Source organism: Alosa alosa, chromosome 20 (genome assembly GCF_017589495.1).
Source record: "Alosa alosa isolate M-15738 ecotype Scorff River chromosome 20, AALO_Geno_1.1, whole genome shotgun sequence".
In the NCBI taxonomy this organism is placed as follows: Eukaryota; Metazoa; Chordata; class Actinopteri; order Clupeiformes; family Clupeidae; genus Alosa; species Alosa alosa.
Window position 1 is genome coordinate 20613055 of NC_063208.1, and position 21114 is coordinate 20634168.

The window sequence follows — 21114 nt, forward strand, 5'->3', positions numbered from 1 at the left end:
TGGTGCAGGAGCGTGGCTGTGAAGAGTACGGCATCATGTGCCCGCTGGAGGAGTTGGTGTCGGCCGCCATGTGCAGTGAGATCACCGACAGCAGGATGCGCGAGTTTGTGCCGCCGTGAGTTCAGTTTGGTTTAATTAGGTTTGGTCACCAGGACCCGTTTTTTAAAGGCATCGATGTGGTGCTCAATTTAGCTATTTGTCTATTTTTGAACACAACTGTTAAGCATTGGTAAGTGGATAAATAAGTTATACCCTTGGGCGCGATGTATACCAAGATTACTGCTCATGGAGTACCTGTCAGGTTGATCTGGCCATGGTATGGTAGAGTTTAGGTTGTTCCTCAGTTGGGTGCTTTTAACTACTCTGCTGCTGAGGACATTACAGATGGTATTCAGGATGCTGGGTTGAGCCAGTTCAAATGGAATAAAACTATTTTAAAATAGACAAAAAAGTTTTCGGGAGGTTTTCAAGAGGTTGTGAGGTTGCACACCAGTTAAATAATAAATTATTCTTGTCCACAGAAAGTCTGCACAGAAAGTCTTTTGAAGTGAAATTCTCAAATTCTATAGCAGATATTTTGTATAGACAGGCGTCAGGACACAGTTCTTAAACTTTATGGGCAGATTTTATACTGACCTGACTCTGGCGTCACCAGTGTCTCAAAGGGCTTTTTTCTGATTGATTATCACTTTGCCCTTTATGTTTTTAGACATCCATTAGCAAGCGATGGCTATCATGCATCATCTAATATCATGGAGTTGTCCACTGTCATTATTCACAATTTCACAATTCTTGGAAAGCCTGTGGAACACAACTTAATTAAATTGACTTAAATAAAATAAAACCAGACTTCAATTAAGCTAAATAGACAGATAAATGCGGAATAGAAATTTTCAGTAAGATGAAGAAAAAAGGTATTTGCCCAGAACTGGATTGAACTGGCTTGGCTAGACCTGAAGTCTGATCGGCTCAGACTGTCTGACCATTGACCTTTGACCCTTGAAACCTGCAGGGACCTGGAGCTGGAGCCGTCTGTGCCGGAGGTGAGCCACGTGAAGCGGACGGGCCGTGGGAACGCCGATGAGGTGGCCCAGCGGCTGCGTGACGCCGGCAATGACAGCGCCAGCACGGCGCCGCGCAGCACCGAGGCCTCGCTCTCCGAGGACGTCTTCACCGAGTCTGAGCTGTCGCCCTCCTCCGACGAGCTGCAGCGCCACAAGTCCTCCGACGCCTCCTCCGAGTCCGTCCAGACCATCAACCAGGCCGAAGCAGGGGAGGACGCGGGAGGAGCCGGACCGACCGAGGGAGCACAGATGGGGCGGCAAAGCAGCAGAAAAGACCGCAGCGTTGAGGACAGTAAACACTCCTCTGGGGCTGTTGCCGCAGGCCTGGATGGTTCCGGAAAGGAGCCCATTCTGCCAGGAGATGGGGCTAGGGATGGCTCCCGTACCCCTTCTGAGTCGCAGAGCTCGGACACGATGGCAGCAGACATCCCCTCCTCGGGACAGGAAGTGGGAAGTGGAAGTAGCGCCAAGTTAGCTCCCTCTGCAGGCAAGGAAGAACTCGGGGATAGCCACACTATGCAACCAGCCAATGAGCATAAAGAGGGTAGTCAGGTGACTGCCAGTCAGATCACACCAGCCAATCCTGATGGGACGGAGAAAGGTCAAGGTGCAGAAGAAGGTAGAAAATCTCCCCACTTGTCATATGTTTTCAAAATCTTTCCAGATAGCAACTAGTTTCTCTTATCTCTAAAATATGGCTAACTAGCATGTTGTGCCTATTCTAAAGATTCACTCATGTATAGAGCCCTGCTTTTTTTTTTTTTTTTTTTTTTTTTGTAAATTATGATTTAAGCCATCAGGCCAGTAGAAAATTTGGCTCAAAAGGATGGTTGACCTGAATGATGTGATATTATCTACTCAATCTCATGTGAAGACGTACTTGGTAGTACAGCATGTAATTAGTTATCTGGTGGAATATCAACATCCAGACAAGACCTGGTCATCACTCAAAAGAGTGGCCCCTTAAAGCAAAACACTTTGACCTTAAACTGATGAACTGTCCTTTTCTAAGATCTAAGATCTGTCTCGCATCACCCCACCATGTGATGGACCATAATCCATGACTGGTGGAGATGAGAAGAAAGAAAAAAAGATGTCAAAGATGACTCTTCCCTCCCAGGTCCACATGTAGAGATTAGCCTTATGCCTCTGACAATAAAGGAAATATTCACGCTCAAGTACTGTTCAAATGAAGGGAAGCTGCTTAATTACGCAGCGGGGCCCTGTTTCGGTGAAGGAATGGGCCTGAAATTGATTAGCTGTTTATCCTGGAGCTGTGATTACTGCGATGTAGGCTAATGGCTTTAATGCATTCTTTGTCCTCTGTGGCTGGAGAATGAGGAGATTGCAGTGGTATATTAAAGAGATGACTTTACTATATACATTATATGAGAATTGCTGTAATTCAATTCAGATTCAAAAATATGATTCCTATGATTAATTTATCTTGTCAATTACCGGTACATAGTAACATATTGTATAGGCATTATACAAACACTGTTGATTTACTGGAGTCTTCCTTTAAATACAGATTATTTTTAGTGACCTAGTTATTGTATAATGGGCTGCTGGTGTCCAGCTAGCATGTCCAGTCTTTTATGGCACTGGCAGGGCAACCGACTCTGTGCTTCCTGTTCCAGGAGCCTCAGAGGCCAAAGAGAAGCAGAAGACCCGGTCCCACAAGTTCCTGTCCCTACGGGTGGGCAAGGCCATGCGCAAGACGTTCGTGTCCCACGCCAGCGCCTCCATGCAGCAGTATGCCCAGAGGGACCGGAAGCACGAGTACTGGTTCGCCGTCCCACCTGAGAGGTGAGAGTGGGTCATTTATAAAACAAGCGGCAGGCTCTACGCTCTGCGTCGGTCCAGACTGCTGGCCTGTTGGCCAGGTGATGCATACTCTCAGGAACAACCCCACCCCACGCCACTCTCCCCAAAAATCCTCACCTTGCCAGGTCTCTAGAGACTTCCTGCTTGGCCCAGTTACCCAAACATTTAGAAAGGGCCATAATCAGTCCTTAGCCAAGATGGAAAAAAGAAAAGTATATTGAAGCCATTCCGGCTCACAGCAACATGAAAGAAAGCACTTGTGACCTTGGTGACACTTTGTTCAGTATGGAATGACAATGATCATGAATGATCATAAAATTCATTTGAGTTACAGGAACTGACCACATGCACTCTTTCACTGACTTCGACACTGAGGGCTATATTATAGCCAAAAGAATCCCACTCCGTGGGGTGAAATGTGTCTCTGACTGACCGATAATGACTTCCCCACCAGTCATAGTCCACAAGTTGAGGGAGGGAGTCCCTTGAGTCGTATCAGTTTTAATATTCTTTATCGGTGCTTCCTAATGGAGTCGACGCGAAGGGACTTAACATGTTCTTCCTCAAAGTGGATTAGGTACAGATGAAGTTTGCCCTTGTGTTTTTTTTCTACTTTTCTAGGACAGAAAATCTCTATCTAATTTGCCAAAACAGTATAATTACATTATGGGTCCGTTTTGTGATGTCCTACCATGTTTACTTGGGGAGACAAATTACTGTACACAAGACTTTTTTTTTTTTTTCGTCCACACCCTAAACAAAGTGTCCTTTCATTAGTCGTAACTTGACGAGTAAAAAATATGGAACATGGCCCACAGCCCCATGTTCCAGAAGTCACCTCATCCAGACAGTAATATAAACACTAATCATTTCTGTGAACATGTTGCCAAGTTCTAGTGTAGCCCTGCCACTATATATTATGTGTTAAATATAATGGGCTGAATCAGACACAGTCCCCATGTCGGCGTCTTTTTTAGTGAAGACATTGCAGATTATGATTTTTGCTGCAGGCTGACCCATTTGAGTGGCCAGCCGGAAGATGTGTTTGTGTGTTTGCCTGTTTGTGCGTGCAGTGCACTATAATGGTCAGGCCGAGCCATCTATAGTGTAGTGGTCATTTCATAGCGCTACTTAGTCTAGCTCTAGGGAACCGGCAGGGTGCTGGCATGGGTCCAAACCGTGTGTGTGACTGACCAAGCCAGCCTCCTTGTCTCTGCTGTCCGCTGTCTCTGCTTTGTGTAGGGTGACCGTGTGAGTCACCACAGAAACACATAATGAATGAGGGAGTCACGGGTGTCTTAACTTGAGTCCCAAAGGGCAGACTGTCACTTTAAACTGTATTGTCTGTAAAGTCTGTATTGATTACAGATTTATAGCAGATTTTCAACACTAAAATAATGCTTGAAAGAGTCAGTGCCACCCTGTTCTGTATGAATATCTATTCTAATACTTAGTCAGTCCATGACTTGGTGGAAGCATGAATGGTGTCATATACAGCACAGGTTCATTAGATTAGACTCAACTTTATTGTCATCGTGCAGAGCACAGAGTCACAGAGACAACGAAATGCAGTTAGTGTCTAACCAGAAATGCAAAAAAGCAGAAAAGTGCCATGTCAACAGTATAGACAGGTAGTGCAGTGTAAACAGTATATGACATATAGTTCAGTGAACCAGCAGATATGTGCAGTGTATTAACCGTTAAATTGTAAGAGCAGAATAAATATGGATATGCAGTATGAACAATATAGACAGATATGTGCAGTTGACTATGGAGTATACTGTAGTTCACAGTGTGATGGCATTAATATTATAAGAGCAGTAGAATATTGGTATGTATAAGTGCAGTTACGGTATGTACATTTTGTATATTTATAGAATGTTATGGGTGGGATAGGCCATGCCATCTACCATTATAGTAGTTTTGTTGGCAATAAGCATATGGGAGTGTCTGTGAGATGGACTGCATTTCATTTTCTCACAAAGGCCATCTGACCATGAATCTTAAAAAGGTGGATGTGTGGAATATGAGGGCCCATTTCTATGACATGGATGGGTCTAGTCCTGCCTATACTAAAACTAAAAACTTTTTCAGTGGACATCTTCATTGAAGTTCTTTGAAGACTAGGCTTAATCGATGTCCGAGAAACCGACCCTGAAGGTTCAACAGAATCGCAGGCGTCGTTGATCAAGCATGCTGGAGAAGGTGGTGAAGACCCCACTGACCAAGGGTCCCTGACTATTTCCTTTCTTGTCTCCAGGTCAGACCACCTGTACTCGTTCTTCGTCCAGTGGACCCCCGACATGTACGGCGAGAGTGGTGTGACCCGCGAGCCAGGCTTCGTGGTCGTGAAAAAGACTGCCGAAAAAGAAGAGGGACAGGAAAAGCCAGCGGCTGACATCACTTCAAAGGAGTGGGAGGTAAGACTGATGCGGACATGTTGTCCCTATCCCCTCGGCCTGTTGGCCAATGTCAACAGCCTGCCAGCTACCGTCTGTGTCTCTCATGTATTCGCAAGCCATCGTCTTGCGTGTTATTTAATTATGTTGCTATTTATAATATTATGTGTGCTGTGTTGTGTCTATATATAACTGTGATTTGTGTGATCAATATCAATGTGACTGGTTTAATCTTGTTTTGTTATTTGTTATGGAGATGTCTAATTTGCATGTTTGTGCCTCAATAATCAAGTTAAACTCAGTGATTTACGCTGCAGCTAGAGCTTTAACTGAGCTCGGTGGTGAGACTGGATGCCTACAAGTATGGATGGTCTGCTATATTTATGCACATATTTATGCCTGTTTGATTGCATGAACGCTTTTGTTGTCTGTCAGTGTCTATTAAATCTCTTGTTTGGGTTGTTTTTTTATGTATAAAGACATAATTTCTCTTCTCAAAAGGATGCACTGTTTATGTAGCGATATCGTCCCGTCTCAGTGCTCTGCTCAGGGATAAGGAAGATGCATGATTTTGTAGTGACTCACTCATATACATTTCCTCTTTAATTCAATCAGGTCTGTTTCTGTCTCTGCAATCCAGCGTTATATTCCTCTTACATCTCATTGTTCTGTTTGTCCAAACCAAGGAAATATGTGCATGATAAGTTTGACGGGTAGCCTTTTGACATTACCCTTGTACTTGGAAATTGTGCAAGTGGATAAAGTATGCCAAAAAACAGTTTATTTATGGTGCAAGTAGTAATATAAGCAGTCACTGTGTATTAATAAAAATATTTATTTTATTTTTTCAAATATATCGTGAAAAAGTATTGCTAAATATATTTATTTTAAGATGGTAAGATTGTTCTCCTGGAGTATCCTGTATCACATGAACTGCACTGTTATGGACTTGTTTGCAAAATGTTATGTGCTGCCAATATTATCGTCCGTGATGCGTCATGCGTAGAAAGAAAATAGTTTTGTTTCGACCACCGCAAATGGGCTTCAGTCTTCATGAAATCGGCGACGAATTGGTGATGAGTAATCTTTAATCCTGGATTCCTATTGGTTCATGACTGATCCAGACATCGCCTCGCACAGGCCCATTTAACTCAAGGGATTGTATCAGTCCTCCGTCCGTGTCGCTTGTTTGAGTTCAGATTCGTCTACCACTGGATGTATTGACTCAGGATAGTTTTTATGTAACGGCCGTACGGAGCACCTTGCATTGCCATGTTTTTCTCCAGAAGAATTAAAGAAGGGCCGCAACTGACACCCAAATACAGCTTTGGCTTGGTAATACTTGTGATTTTTTGTTAATATATTCGACTTGCTTCCGTGCGTAGATATTGTAGTTTAGCACAGTGTAAGTGGTGGTGTGTATGTAGGGTGCAGTTACACAGTTTTGAGTGATGAAATAGAAGTTTGGCGTGATTGCGCAGCCTTCCCAAAGCCGTGATTTGTGCTATGGCAAGTTGCAACAATGCAAGCAACGACTATTGATTAATTAAGTTTGGAAGCGTTGGTATCGCTAACTTTCAGCATGTTGGGTCGAGTATTTCCCTCGGAGTTGCCGTCTTCTTCTTTGCGCGAAGAGCACTTTAGTGTGGACTTTACGCACACAAACTGTTGCACTCCTCCACACGTAGCCCACGTCTCTTCTGTGATGTTTTATGTCAGATTGGCCTGTTTTTTGTGTGTGTGTGGGGGGGGGTTGTAGAGCCGTAATAGTTTAAGAGAAGCAATCACAATGTCTTGACTTAATCGCGTATCTTAAATTTGGCGGTTCTTCAAACATCTGTGTGGCAAATAACTATTGGTATTGATATGAGATAATATCGGGTATACCAGAGTAGGCTATCTAAGCATAAGGCATTTTGTCGTTATTTGGATCTCTTATTTGTAATGCATGTTTCATATAGTATTTGGGCATGGCCGCCTGTTCTCTGTCTGGTGTGTGTAGTGCACTTGTCATGTCAATCTCTTTAGAGCAAGCTGATTTAGTCCACATTGGCCCTTCTGTGGCTGCTCATAAGCACAGAGGGGAGTGACCCAGCTGTCACCCCCTTCCATCCCTCCCCTCCAGAGAGGGAGGCACCATAACCTGACCCAGACGGCTCCATGGGATTCTGCAGATGACTTGGCACAACTATTGCCATGTTGGACAGCACTCTTAACTCTAAAGTCTCATTTTCTGTTCCCTTTGCGTTGCTTGACTCTTTTTCTGTCCTAAAGTTAACTTAATGCTAATTAATGCTTTAATCACTCCACTCACAAAGCAGGTGTTACCACGTCAAGCTACTACTAACTGTAATTAATAATATACATTTCCCAATCACAGCTAAATCTTATACCTCTCCAAAAATGAGTGGAAGAATGCTGAATGGACAGGAACTGTGGTTGGTGGTTTCAAGTGGTTGATGTTAAACTCTCTATCTGTTTTTTTAATCACTGGCCTCTCTTTTCCATTGGGCCCCTTAACACCCCTTAACCATGATCTCAGGGCAGACAGACGTATCACCACACTGCTCTTCCTGTCTCTGCAACAGGTAGTGTCGGTGGCTGAGTACTACCGGCGGATTGATGCACTAAACAGCGAGGACCTGCGTTCGCTCTGCAAACGCCTCCAGGTGCCTGCCCAGTTCCACTGCGCTCATGCATTGACCCTTGCAGTCTGCTAATGGTGGGCGTGTCGAAGTGACTAGAGCCCATCTTCGAGTTGGGGTCCGTGTGCAGCCCATATTCATAGGGCAGCACAGGACGTAAATAATTTCACTTATGGCATGTGGCTAGTAACAACATTTAGCCTGCATTTGGCCTCATTAGTGATCTAAAAGGAATGTGAATATTTGAGATGGTGGAGGACCTGGACTTCTCCAGTTAGCAGACTGCTTTGGCCTTTGTGTAGACAGTGGAATTCTAAGATTGGCCAGAAGTTTGAAATGCCAAAAGGGCACCGATTGATTTCATATTCAGAACAAATAAATAATTTCCTCATTCATTCCCTGAGCGCAATACCCCAGCCATCCGAGTTCTTTGTTGTTATTGACTTAACATGGGTGGGAGCCAGGGTAGGGAAACATCTTTGCTTGTGTGTTAAAGAACCGTGAGCAGAAGAACACAGATAGACTGTTTACAAGCTTTGAGACCATAAGGGAGACAAATTATTCCATTAACAGTAGAGGTCAGGGAACTGGAATGGATTCAGCATTGCAGTTCTTGGAAAGTTTCCTTTCTCTGCTGGGAAGACACAGCCGTGAAGTGCAATGCTGAGTTTTTTTTTTAGTCTAGACCATAGACTGCAGGGTTGATTGACAGGTTGATTGAAAAGGGTTATGTCTGCAGCAGTTTTTTTTCCTACCCACTAACATTATACAGAATTGTGTGGCCTCTGGCACTAACACCTTAATACCATAACCATAAGCTTGGACATGGTGCAAACATCCAAGAGTGAAAATCTAACCTGACACAGTATTGCAAACAAGCATAGAAAGCTATTGCCGTGATACACATTCAACTGTTATTTTTTTTAAAAAGGAACGTTGAACGGGGAAAGTTCTTATTTCCTGTGCATCTTGGATATTTGCCTTTGGTTTGCTTTGCCATTGATCCTGCTCCTCTTGTCCTGTACCCCCTGAGAACTCTTTTACCTGCTTCAGAGATGAAAATTCTCATGCCAGGGAAAGCAGAAAAAGCCAAACTTTAGCCCTCCAAGCATGGCAGTGTGGCCCCAAACATTGCACTTCCTAATCTACATCCGTGCCCAGTGTGTCCAGTCGCTGATGTAGATTCGATGATCTCCCTTTTCCTCCCTCCAGACTTGCTCTAAGACTCCTGAGCTCTCATAGCATCCCATACTGAGTGACGTGTGCTTTAAAACCCTCCCACATGCCCCCCCCCCCCCTATCTTTCCTCCTAAACCTGAGATCCTTGGTCTTGCATGTTGTGCAGTTGCATACATACTGAGTGGATTTCTGGCCTATACCCTCAGATCACCACAAAGGCAGAGGTCAACTCCAAGCATGGTCCATGTGTGAAGAGCGAGCCAGAACCTGAGGTGTTCCGGACCAACCTGAGTGAGCCGAGTGACCTGCTGCAGACTGAACAGATCGAGAAGGTGAGAAGATATACTTTACATCCATCCTTTTGACTATCGGTTGTTTTGTCTGGCTCTTATTATGCCACCTCAATGAAGTCCTACTCTATGTTTATATTATTTCATGGCATTTTGTCAGTTGCCAGTTTAAGAGTAGCTTAGCTTTCAACAATCATAATTTACATTTGTTAGCCTCTAAAGCTGTTCTAATGTGCCATCTCCAGCTTGCAAAGAACCTGCCCCCTCGAACAATCGGGTATCCCTGGACCTTGGCCTTCGGTACAACCAAACATGGCATGAGCATCAAGACCCTGTACCGCATTATGCAGGGACTAGACTCCCCAGTGCTCCTCGTTATTAAAGACAGTGATGGGCAGGTAGGAAAATGCTGTTCAATATTTCTTAGACAAGCCAGCCAAAGTTTTTGGGTTGTAACCCGAAGTGGTGGTATATAAACTATCTTTTTGGTTGAAGGTTTTTGGAGCACTGGCCTCTGAGCCCTTTAAAGTCAGCGATGGTTTCTATGGTACGGGAGAGACATTCCTCTTCACCTTCTGTCCAGACTTCGAGGTGAGAAGGCACCTGCAGTTTATCCTTATGACCTAATCTAGAGGTTTGGAATTGAAATGTAAAGGCATGTGGTCAAGGAAATGGAATAACTGATTAATAAAGCATTTTCTTCCCTTAATGTTGCTGATGGAGTTAATGTGTGTTTTTTTTTTAAAGGTGTTCAAATGGACTGGAGACAACATGTTTTTTATGAAGGGAGATATGGATTCCTTAGCATTTGGGGGTGGTGGGTAAGTTGGCACATCATTTACAGCTCCTTCCATGGCTCTTATATGATTCTCATATTCCACAGTAAATGTAAATCGTTTTAATGTATACTTGTTCAAGCTACTTCACTTTCTGTGCTTTTCTGTGTTTTTAGGGGTGAATTTGGGCTGTGGCTTGACGGTGATCTCTATCGTGGCCGGAGTCATTCTTGCAAGACATTCGGCAACCCAATGCTCTCCAAGAAAGAGGACTTTGTCGTTCAGGACATTGAAATCTGGTCATTTGAGTAAGCACGCCTCCCCCGTGCTGTTCCTCTGACTCTCTGTACAAATAAAAGACTCATTGGGGGGTCCCCAGAGTACATCAGCCACCTCCCAGACCTGAATCACACATCACTCTCCTGGCTTCTCGGAGACCCAGTCATTGAGATTGCATTGGTCCTCGCGGGGCCTCTGTGCTCGCAATCAATCCATTTGTATCGCTTTGTGTGTGTGAATCTCTTGTGTCTAAGTGCGAGAAAGCTTCTCTTGTCTAGAGGAGTTTACAGGATTGCTTCAGTTCCTGATATCCAGTGGGTCTTCATTGGGAAAGGATGACCTGGCAGATGTGATCATCATTTCTGTTCTGGTCCTCTGCCGACACGTGGCAGCTGTCCCAGAACCTCGAAATCATGATACTCCCCACCCCACACCCTATAACAGGTGGTAGTGTGCGCAAGCCATTGGAAACATAATCACAAACCAAAGCTCTAGCATTAACAAAGATACAAGGGATTTTGCCACTTGTAGCAAAAGCAACCAACCAAACTATAAGCAAAAGCTACAGTGTAGCGTCAGGCTAGGTGCGTCCATTCGTCCACTCATGGCCCATAGCACATTTTCCCAAAGCACATACTATAGTGACTATACTCCGAACACCTGTGATGATGACATCCTATTCCTGTCCAGTGCACGCCTCTGTGCTGATACTAGCTTCCTGTTTGATCTGAGGTTGTGCCCCCTTCTCTTTATGCTGTGTCGTGTTGCTATAGAAACGTGAAGATGTGAAAATTACTTTGTGGTGGCCTCAACCATACTAGTGGGCTTACTGTCATTCTGTTGTTCCACTGTCGCAGCCAACAAGGAGAGAGTTTGACTACTTGTCACATCTGATGGGTCAGATAGAGAGAGAAATTTTATAATATATACATATATAGCAAATATATATTTATAAATATAATGTGTACATATAAATAGATATTGCTGTTATTCGTGACAGTGATATGTTTTGTGCAGATGTCTTGACTGCAACGAATCTTGAATGTATATATCCTTGTAAATGATTAGAAATAGATCTACTATACAGTATATCTGTACACAAATGTATACATTTAACCCTGAGTAATGCTGTTGATTGCGACTGGCTTCTTGGGGCAGTCCACTGTACTTCTAAATTGGGAGGAAGCATGTCTCTGGGTACCAGGACGACGGCTGTGTTTCACGTCAGTGGTAACCTGGCTACGGTGTATAGGGTGACCTGGGCTATTTTTTTCTTCTTTTGCAATACCCAGGAGTGATGAGGGACTAATGTCTCGTGCAACTAGAGCCAGCCTCCTGGGCTTATAGATCACAAAGGTGTCAGCAGTGTGGAAAGAGAATAGCTGCTGCAATATTTAGAAAGGGCACCAGGGGATGAGCTGTTGTTTTTATGGCAAGAGAAGATTGAGAAGATCTGCTGAAGGGGACGAGAAAGTGGACACAATTATTGTGGACTATTAGTTAATGAGATGGCGCCATCTCCTTCGCCGCCTCTTGCCCTTCTCTGGTCTTCCAAAGCAGTGGCCCGTTTGATGTCCTTGTGGTCACAAAGATAACATCCAGTTGTCCACCTCTTATAACCACACCAGATAACAGTGTAATCCTGACGTAGAAAATAAATAATAAAAGATCTATGTGATTCCAACATGATGTCTTTCCTTTTTATCCTCACTTTCACCTTCTAATGATGTGAAAATGAATATACAGTATCAATGCCAGTGCTGCCCTCTACAGGCCTTGTAGTAGGACTTTGAGGAGTTCATTTCTAGACAGCCAGCCATGCACGTTGTATTGTAACAGTACAACACTAATAGATAAAAGATACTTAAAACACCATTAACCCGTCAAGCCAGGCCACCTGGTGATGGTTGCCCAGGTCGGAGATCATATAGATATTCAATCCATTTTGCAATGAAGGACTACTGTCAAATGTGGTCATGAACTGACAGTAACATTGTCATTTTGAATTATCAACTGAATAGTATGCACCTAGCTTTTTTACTGTATGCATAATATGCCGTAAAAATATGAATCAACCCACACAAAGTTCTTAAAACTATCAAAGTGAGGCTACTTGTTTATGGGTTCATCCTCACATTAGTTTCACTTACACTTGATCTTCCTCTTATAGTCATTCTACATTTTTTACATTATGTAATTGTTCCAAGTTTTCTCTCTTTATTTTTTGAAGGAGCCAGTGGGTATGTAATTTTTAGTAAAATATCAGTCTAAATTATTAACACTACTACTGTGAAGTATAATGTTTCTTAGAATAATCTGAATTAGTTGCTTCAGTGTTGAATAAAATACTATTTGCATTTACATACAACATTGTTTATTATGCATCTTAGGATGCAAACAGCTGATAGATGTAAAGACTGTATGGGTAATTGCTAAGACGGCCATAAACTAAATAAATAAATGGGTATATTTATGTATAGGCAGATGTGAATTGAGTCTTCCTTCAAAATGTCTTGAAGTGTAGATGAATATAATTTTTGACACTCCAAAATAAACTTTTATTGTAAACCAGTGACCAAAATCTTCCTTGGTCACTTTTTGTTACTTGTACCAAGCTGAGCAGTTCTTGAAAATGAGTCAAGTCTCTTTACTTCTCCAATTTTATTACACTGTTTAGCAAGGATTGAGGCAATTGAGAGATCCATTGAAACATTTTATTTATATTTATCCAAATAACCTTTCCACATTATTTTCTATTATATGCATAAACATCAGGAATGTACAGTGCATGCTTGAAATTCAAACCTATCACATGATTTATGTCACAATATCTTCCTGACATCTTATTTCTCAGTGGGCTGTGTACCCAGCAGAGATGCCTTGGCCCACTGGTGTTTCGGTGGAGCCACCTTCCTCCAGTGCTCGAGACGGCTCCACATTATACTCCCGTTATTGCGTTTGTTTTTGTTAAAAATATTTGCGCAGACTTTATCATTTCTGAAGATGTTATAAAGATCCTCCTCCATGTCCAGTTGGGCGAGGGCCGGCATGTGAGCCGCCATGTACAGCAGGTCGTTTTCTATCTTCTCCCTCTGCCCACTTGACTTAAAGTGACTGCAGAAGATGTCTTGCCTATCAATCAACTTCTGCTCCACCTGCCAAAGGTCCCGGATCGTCTGCTCCTGATGACTCTTCTCGATTGCCCTCAAGATGATGACGGACTTGCGTTCACTCTCTAGATCTTGCTTCAGCTTCTGTATCTGTGTCTTTTTAATCCATATGTCTGGAATAATTATTAAAGACAAGATCACTAATATGTCACCCATTCAACTATTTTGTTCATTTCATGGGCGGATTATGAACTTTTGGGCCCCTGTTCCCAGATGTATTAAGGGCCCCCCACTAATTGTTATATATGTGGGAGGGGGGTTTGGGGGTCCTCCCCCAGAAAAACATTAATTTGTTTGATGTGATTGCCTGTATTCTGGTGCATTTTGGGGATGGCCAATACTAAATTCAATCAGATTCATAGCCTACATCCTGGTTTGTTGATACTGAGGCAATGATTCCATGCAAAGGCTTGGGCTTCAGGGCCCCCTGACTCCTTGGGCCCCTGGGTCTGGTAGGCCCGTGCAGTAATCCATCCCTGGTTCATTTTCAATTTTAGATAGCGTGACATTTTCATACAGGGTTGCCATACAGGTTTTATCGCAACAGTTCGACACTGCTAAACCAGTAGCTCGAGGTGAACATAGGCTAGGCTAATAGCCTACTTTGGATAAGAGAATACTTAGCCTACATGATCAAGTGTTATGTTATGTTATGTTATGTACACATGCATATATTAAGACTAAGTTGTGTGTGTGATGATGAGGCGTCCAATTTAAACATAACAACAGGCTAATTGTTCAGGAACCACTTATAACTAGGCTACAAGGTTGCACAGGCTTTTATTGCAACACACTGTTCTTTCCAGCGGACATAAGGTCCGCCGTAGGTGATTATTTACTCTAGCTCAAAAGGGACAATTTTGAACCAAGTGACTGTAACATAGATAGATAGATACTTTATTGTTCCCCAAGAGGACATTCAAGGAAACGTCACTTACCAACAGCAGCGACAACCGCCCAGGGCACCAACATGTAGGCGTAATATTCCCATTTTCTGTTATCTCCACCTGTCCCCTGGCCGGGCCTTATGTCTGGGTCGTTCAAGTTGCCCATCTACACTGCAGTCAAACAAGATATTAAAGGTTAGCCTTGGTGAACCCTGACTGATCTGGACCTTCAAAGCTAATTCAAATTTGCTAACAGGTTCATCTGGGTTCAACCAGGCCAATTAAAAAGGTGGTCATGAATTGTCAAATTGGCACAGTAACATTGTAATTTTGAATTATAAACTGTAAACTGAAACAGACAGTATTTTGTATGCAAAATATACTGTAAAAATATGAAAATCAGACAAGCACTAACAGCTGTTCAAACCATCATTAGCCAGCCTACCTGTAAACGGATTCACCCTGACATTAGTTTCACTTGATCTTAGTCCTCTTATAGTCATTTCTTTTTTGGGTGTCTTAAGAGGTGAATCATGTAATTGTTCTTCCAACTGTTTTTTGTTTTGTTTTTTATTAAGAAGGAGCAGTGGTTGTGTGTCGTTTTTTGTCAAACATCAGTCAATAAAACTATGAAGAAATAGAGTTAAAGGATAATGTTTCTTAGAACAATATGAATTAGTTGCTTCAGAGTTTTTATTTATGAATACATCAATACATACTATTTGCATTTACATAGCCTACAACATTGTTTATTATGCAGAATTATAAAGAATGCAAACAGCTAATAGATATACTCAAGACTGTAATAGAAATACAAAGGGACTACAAAAGCAAGTTACCCTCTGTCTCGGTCATATTGTCCCTGTAAAATAAATAAATGAGTATAGAAATATATGAAATGTCCTGATATTATTTACCGATAAGTAACACTACCAGTTTTGAATTGAGTCATCCTTCATAAGAAGAAAGTCCTGAAAGGTAGATGAATATGACTTAACAGTCCAAAATAACCTTTCATTACAAACCAGTGACCAAAATCACTTGTTACTTATAGCTGAGCACTATACATCCTCATGTACAGTGCATGATTGAAATTCAAATCTATCATATAATTTATGTCACAATATCCTCATTCTTGACCATTTTCAAAGACATTTCCAAGTCAAAGACTTCTGATATATTGGCTCTGCATCCATTGTTCAAATAGCTTCAGACAATCCAAATGAAATGTCAGATGAAACTTCAGGCTCACAATAGAACAGCCCCAACAGGATGCTTGGCAATTATGACGTCTTGACGCCTGAAACTCTCATCAACAGAGACATGAAACTGCTCCAACTGGTCTAAGAGATGTGGGGAAACAAATTGATTAATGCTGGTAAGAGCACACCTGTTAACTGGATAGGTCCTTATTTCCTCCTTGCTCTTATGTTATCTTAAAGCTTTGTGATGAGTGGTGTTGCCTGGTCTTGAAAAAAATGCCCACCAGTCCTATATGTCCAAGACAAGACCGAGTCGATATCGATACCGAAATGCGTAAAAGTGTTCTCGAAATCAAGACCGGTCAGTATCAAGACTCTCAAGTCTCATGCATTGGCTGTGACAGATCTCACAAGACCTCATCCCACATATGCCTTTTTTATGGTAACATTCCTTGTTCCCTTTAAACAGACAGACAGTGTCATCCGAATCTCCTTTTCACATTCACACACACACACACACACACACCCAAACCTCCAGATGAGATGTTGATGTTGAAATCCAAACTCAAAAGAGCTGTTATGCTACAGGAATTTGGAGATCTTTTTCTACAGGCTATCTGTGCATTCCCTCTATATTATATCAGGGACTCCAAATACAAATTAGCCTCTGGGCTTCAATCTGCCTCTGTAATATACTGTGCATTGTCCCTGTAAAATAAACTAAATGAATGAATGAGTATACATACATAAAATGTCCTGATTATTTACCAGTAAGAGCACAAAACCAGACAGAGTTTTGAATCAAGTCTTCCTTCATAAGTTTATATATTAATATGAAGGCTATATTAATATCACTTTCCTCACTCCAAAATAACCTTTCATCGTCAACCAGTGACCTAAATCTTGGTCACTTCTTGTTACTTATAGCTGGAGTACTTGAAATGGACTTATGTCTCATTATTTCTCTGATTGTATTTATAATGCATTTTTGCAAAGAAATGAGAGTTCAACTGAGTGGTTTATTTAAACATTTATTTATATTTATCAGCTTTTCCAAAGAAAACCTTTCCATGTTATTTTCTATAATGACTATGATGAATATGCAGTGCATGATTGAAATTCAAATCTATCACATAATTTATGTCACTATATCCTCTTGACCATTTTATTTCTCAGTGGGCTGTGTACCCAGCTGAGACCCCTCGGCTGTCTTGGGTTTCTGCAGAGAACTCTTTTCTTTCCAGATCTTCAGATAGACCCACATCAGACTCCCGTTCATGCGCTTGTCTTCGTTCTCGTAACCTGCAGCTGCGGTCATTCATGAAAATATTCTCTAGATCCTTCTTCATGTTCAGTTGGGCGAGGGCTGGCTCATGAACCGCCATGTCCAGCAGGTCGTTCTCTATTGGCTTCCTATACACCTTGGGCGTGGTCAAACTGCAGTAGATGTGCTGCCTCTCCATCAGCTTCTTCTCCACCTCCTGCCAAAGGATCTGCTCCTGATCCTTCTTTGCCTTCAAGATTGCAACGGTCTTGCGTTCCGTCTCTAGATCCTGCTCCAACTTCTGTGCATGTTTAGACCTTACCCATTCTGGAATAATGATTAAATACAAGAACTGATATATCACCGATAAAATATATTTTGTACATCTTGTACATTTTCAGATGTTTTTTAAAACTTCATAACAGGTCGTTTTGATACAGGGTTGCCATACAGGTTTTATTGCAACAACACAACATTGCTAAACTGGTAAGGTGCTTACAACAGGCCTACCAAGATCGGGTGTGAAATCCAGACAGTTCACTTCCTGAGGAATATATACTCTGCATTACGTTTGGGTAAAAGTATCTGCTTTCATGACCAAATGTTATTTTTAAAGATTCATATCTGCATATTGGGTGATGATGAGGTGCCCACTTTAAACAGTGATAGCCTGGCTAATTGGTTTAGGCACCACTTTTTACCAGGGATGGATTACTGCACGGGCCTACCGGGCCCAGGCCCAGGGGCCCAAGGGGTCAGGGGGCCCTGAAGCCCAATAGCCTCGTGAGACTATCCTGATCTCGCGAGCTTCAGGTTTTCACTCACAGATCAGTCAGGCAACTTTCCGTTAAAGAGAATTTGGAGCAGTCCAACGTCCAATCAGCGTTGGCTTTGAGGCGGGTTGAGGTGTTACGCAACGAACAACATGACGGCATCCACAGATGAGATGAGCATAGCTATCGCACAAGTTTTATTCAAATTAGAAAGTATTCCTGGGTAAGCTGTGAAGCTATGAGTCTCAGCCATGCAGCTGGGAGGAATGAACGACACAGACATCCTCCATGGCCGATTCCAGCTCATAATGGAGGAATATACTTTCTTCAGAAGTGTAGGGCCTACCGTGAAAACTTGATGGGAATTGTCGTTGATTAGGTTCATGTCACATACAAGGTAAGTTAAAACATCTTAACGTTAGTTACGTTACCTAACTTAATTGTATGTTTAACGAAGGCATTAGAAGAACACTTTGTTCATCTAATTGGTTGATTTGGCCCGTCGATAACCAACAAAGGTGGTGATAGACAGATGGTTTATCCAATCAGCTAACCAGTATTTCCGTCCCTTCCCAAAAGTTCTTCAACGGAAAGTTCCCAGATGGATATGCGGAGCAAATCCATCTGGCGGAGTCAGGTTAGAAGCCCAAGCCTTTGCATGGAATCATTGCCTCAATATCAACAAATCAGGATGTAGGCTATGAATCTGATTGAATTTAGTATTGGCCATCCCCAAAATGCACCAGAATACAGGAAATCACATCATACAAATAAAAAAAATTCTGGGGTCCCCCCTCCCACATATACGACAATAAGTGGGGGGCCCTTAATACATCTGGGCCCAGGGGCCCGAAAGTTCATAATCCGCCCATGCTTATTACTACAGGGCGTGCAGCTATTATTACAACAAACCGCTTCTTTCTAGCTAACAAAAGGTCCACCTTCCCTTGGTGATTATTTACACTAGCTAAAAAAAGGGATATTTTTGACCCAAATGAATGCTGTAACATCACTTACGAATAGCAGCAAAGCCCAGCAAGGGTATGAACGGGACATAATTCCATTTGCTGTTATTCCCACCTGCCCCCTGCTCAGGCCCTCTGTCCCAGTCTGGGTCATTCAAGTTGTTCATCTACGCTGCAATAAAACAAGACAATAAAGGTGGTCATGAACTGTCAAATTGACACAGTAACATTGTAATTTTGTAAACTGATTGATCCCTGGGGATACATAAAGTTTCTATCTATCTATCTCTATCTGTATGCAGCTAGTTGTTTCACTGTGAGCATAATATAATGAAAACATATTACAATCAGACAGGCACTAACAGTTATTAAAACCATCAGCGTACCTGTATATGGGTTCACCCTTGCATTAGTTTCACTTGCGCTTGCTCTTCCTCTTATAGTCATTCAACATTCGATTTTTGGGGGTGTGTCTAAAGACAATTGCCCTTTGGCAATGTGTTCATGTGTTCAGGTGCTTCATGAAAAAGGTTTTTTTAATGTGGATGTGTTTTTTTTTTTTTTTTTTGTCAAACATCAGTCTATCAATAATACTACCATGAAGAAAGCGTTCTAGATGTTTCTTACAACAATGAATTAGTTGCTTCAGTGTTTCAAAATGGATTTATGAATAATACAGCAAAAATCCTATTTGCATTTACATACAACATTGTCTATTACACACCTTTAAAGGATGAAAACAGATAATAGATGTAGTCAACACTAGAAATACAAAAGGACTATTTAATGCAAATTAGCCTCTGAGCTACAGTATAATCTGTCTTGGTCATATTCTGCACATTGTTCCTGTAAAATAGGCATAAACTAGTTATATAAACTAAATATGACTAAAATAAATAGGTATGTAAATAAATAAAATGTCCTGGGCCCACATTCACAAAGCATCTTAAGGCTAAAAGTAGTTCCTAACTGGCAGATTTAGGAGAAACTCTTAAATCTTCCTTGGTCACTCCTTGTTACTTAGGAGTCCTTAAAAATGTCTCTACTTCTCTGATTTTATTTACAATGCTTTGTTTGCAAGTAAATTGATTGGTCTATTTTGACTATTTAAACATATTATTTATATTTATCAGGTTTCCAAAAAAATCTTTACTATTTTAGAAATATATATCAGGAGTGTCGGTGAGGGCTGGCTGATGAGCCGCCATCTCCCGCAGGTTGTTCTCCATCTCCTTCCTCTTCTCCTTGGGCACCAGGTAACTGCAGATGGGGCTCTGCTTCTCCTCCACTTGCTGAAGGCCTGGATCGCCGTCAGCTCCTGCTGAAGAATCTCAGTCAAAGATAGTGGCGATTAAAGCGGCATGTATTTGTATTTTAATGCTGCAGTATGATGTGCAACATCACAAATGAGAGTTTATGGGCTAGGTTGATGCTGACCTTTGAGACCAACAGACCACAAATAATGTGTCATCTTGCATGCAATGGTAAAGGTAATTATTTAGTGAAAACTGCCTTTTCCGCTTTCGGGGGGAGTGGCCCTTGGGGACCAAACGCTTATTTTCTGTACAGTCTAGTGGATCTACAAGCCCATCAAGTTTCATGTGCTCTGGTGTTTCGTGTCACAAAATCGTTGACCAAAAAATTCAGAACATTGACGGAATTTCTAGACTGGTGCCAAAATCCAGAATTGTGACACCCTCAGGCATTTTTGAGACAAAGTTGGCAACCAGTCTTACTTTGTCAATTTGGGTGTGCTGAATTCAAATCTGCAATATGACAAGCTCTATCTGACCTCTAGAGGTCATTGAACTTTGCAGCTGTAAGCGTCCCAACTGAACCCAGTTTCTCAGCTTCATAAGCAATGAAATGTACTAAAATGATTAATTAAGTTAACAAATGGCCTTGTTTGGTAAATATTGGGGTGCTGAATTCACTTTTTCATTTGCAAAACCATAAGTGACCTCTGATAACCTCAAGGTCATTAAACTTTGCCTATAGGCCTAGTTCTCCATGCTCTTTTGCCAGTTCTTACTTACCTTCCTTCTGTGCCTTAGGCTGTTATCAATCTTGTTACAGAACTGAAGAACTGTAACTGGCAAAAATATGCATGTCGTTGCCACACTTCTGCTGATGTTTGCCGAAACGAAAGCAGACTAAGCACACTAATGTCACAGCCTAGCCATTCTCATGGTGGCCATTTTGGAAAAAATGTTTAAATACACATGGACTGGCAGTTGTTTTGTCTTGTTTGGTCCTGTCTATTTGTTTTTTGTGTGTTCATATTCCCTTTGGGATAATACAATAAAAAATGAAGTTAAATGCATAGGCCTATAGGCAAAGTTTAATGACCTTGAGGTTATCAGAGGTTATATGTGGTTTTGCAAAAGAAAAAGT

At 41.9% G+C, this 21114-nt stretch overlaps 2 protein-coding genes across 8 annotated transcripts in view; one reads left to right on the plus strand and one right to left on the minus strand.

Annotated features, from left to right (window-relative positions):
• oxr1b (oxidation resistance 1b) overlaps window positions 1–12143 on the plus strand; it is a 73676-nt gene extending 61533 nt beyond the window's left edge. For 5 of the 7 annotated variants that reach the window (XM_048229660.1, XM_048229664.1, XM_048229665.1 and 2 more), the window contains 10 exons: window positions 1–115; window positions 1013–1683; window positions 2705–2873; window positions 5152–5311; window positions 7879–7959; window positions 9321–9446; window positions 9650–9802; window positions 9900–9995; window positions 10152–10225; window positions 10357–12143. The exon at window positions 1–115 is cut by the window's left edge and continues 70 nt beyond it. In XM_048229660.1, coding sequence (XP_048085617.1) covers window positions 1–115; window positions 1013–1683; window positions 2705–2873; window positions 5152–5311; window positions 7879–7959; window positions 9321–9446; window positions 9650–9802; window positions 9900–9995; window positions 10152–10225; window positions 10357–10492 — 1781 coding nt within the window. In that variant the 3' untranslated portion in view covers window positions 10493–12143. The other 2 variants (XM_048229662.1, XM_048229667.1) reach the window with 2 other exon arrangements.
• A 1159-nt stretch (window positions 12144–13302) lies between these two features.
• Window positions 13303–19637, minus strand: LOC125285698 (coiled-coil domain-containing protein 127-like). Its single transcript, XM_048230244.1, has 4 exons — window positions 18773–19637; window positions 16894–17309; window positions 14568–14682; window positions 13303–13742 (listed from the first exon to the last, which is right to left on the minus strand). Exons 1-4 carry the CDS (start codon window positions 18885–18887, stop codon window positions 13303–13305), a joined length of 1086 nt encoding a protein of 361 aa, XP_048086201.1. The 5' UTR covers window positions 18888–19637.
• Window positions 19638–21114: the final 1477 nt, after the last annotated feature.

Coding starts and splice junctions, on each gene's coding strand:
- LOC125285698 (XM_048230244.1), bottom strand. CDS start 18,887: ATGAACAACTTGAATGACCCAGACTGGGACAGAGGGCCTGAGCAGGGG. Junction 17,310..18,772: donor GCTGGGCTTTGCTGCTATTC/GTAAGTGATGTT, acceptor TCATTATTCCAG/AATGGGTAAGGTCTAAACAT. Junction 13,743..14,567: donor GGCGGTTGTCGCTGCTGTTG/GTAAGTGACGTT, acceptor TAATTATTCCAG/ACATATGGATTAAAAAGACA.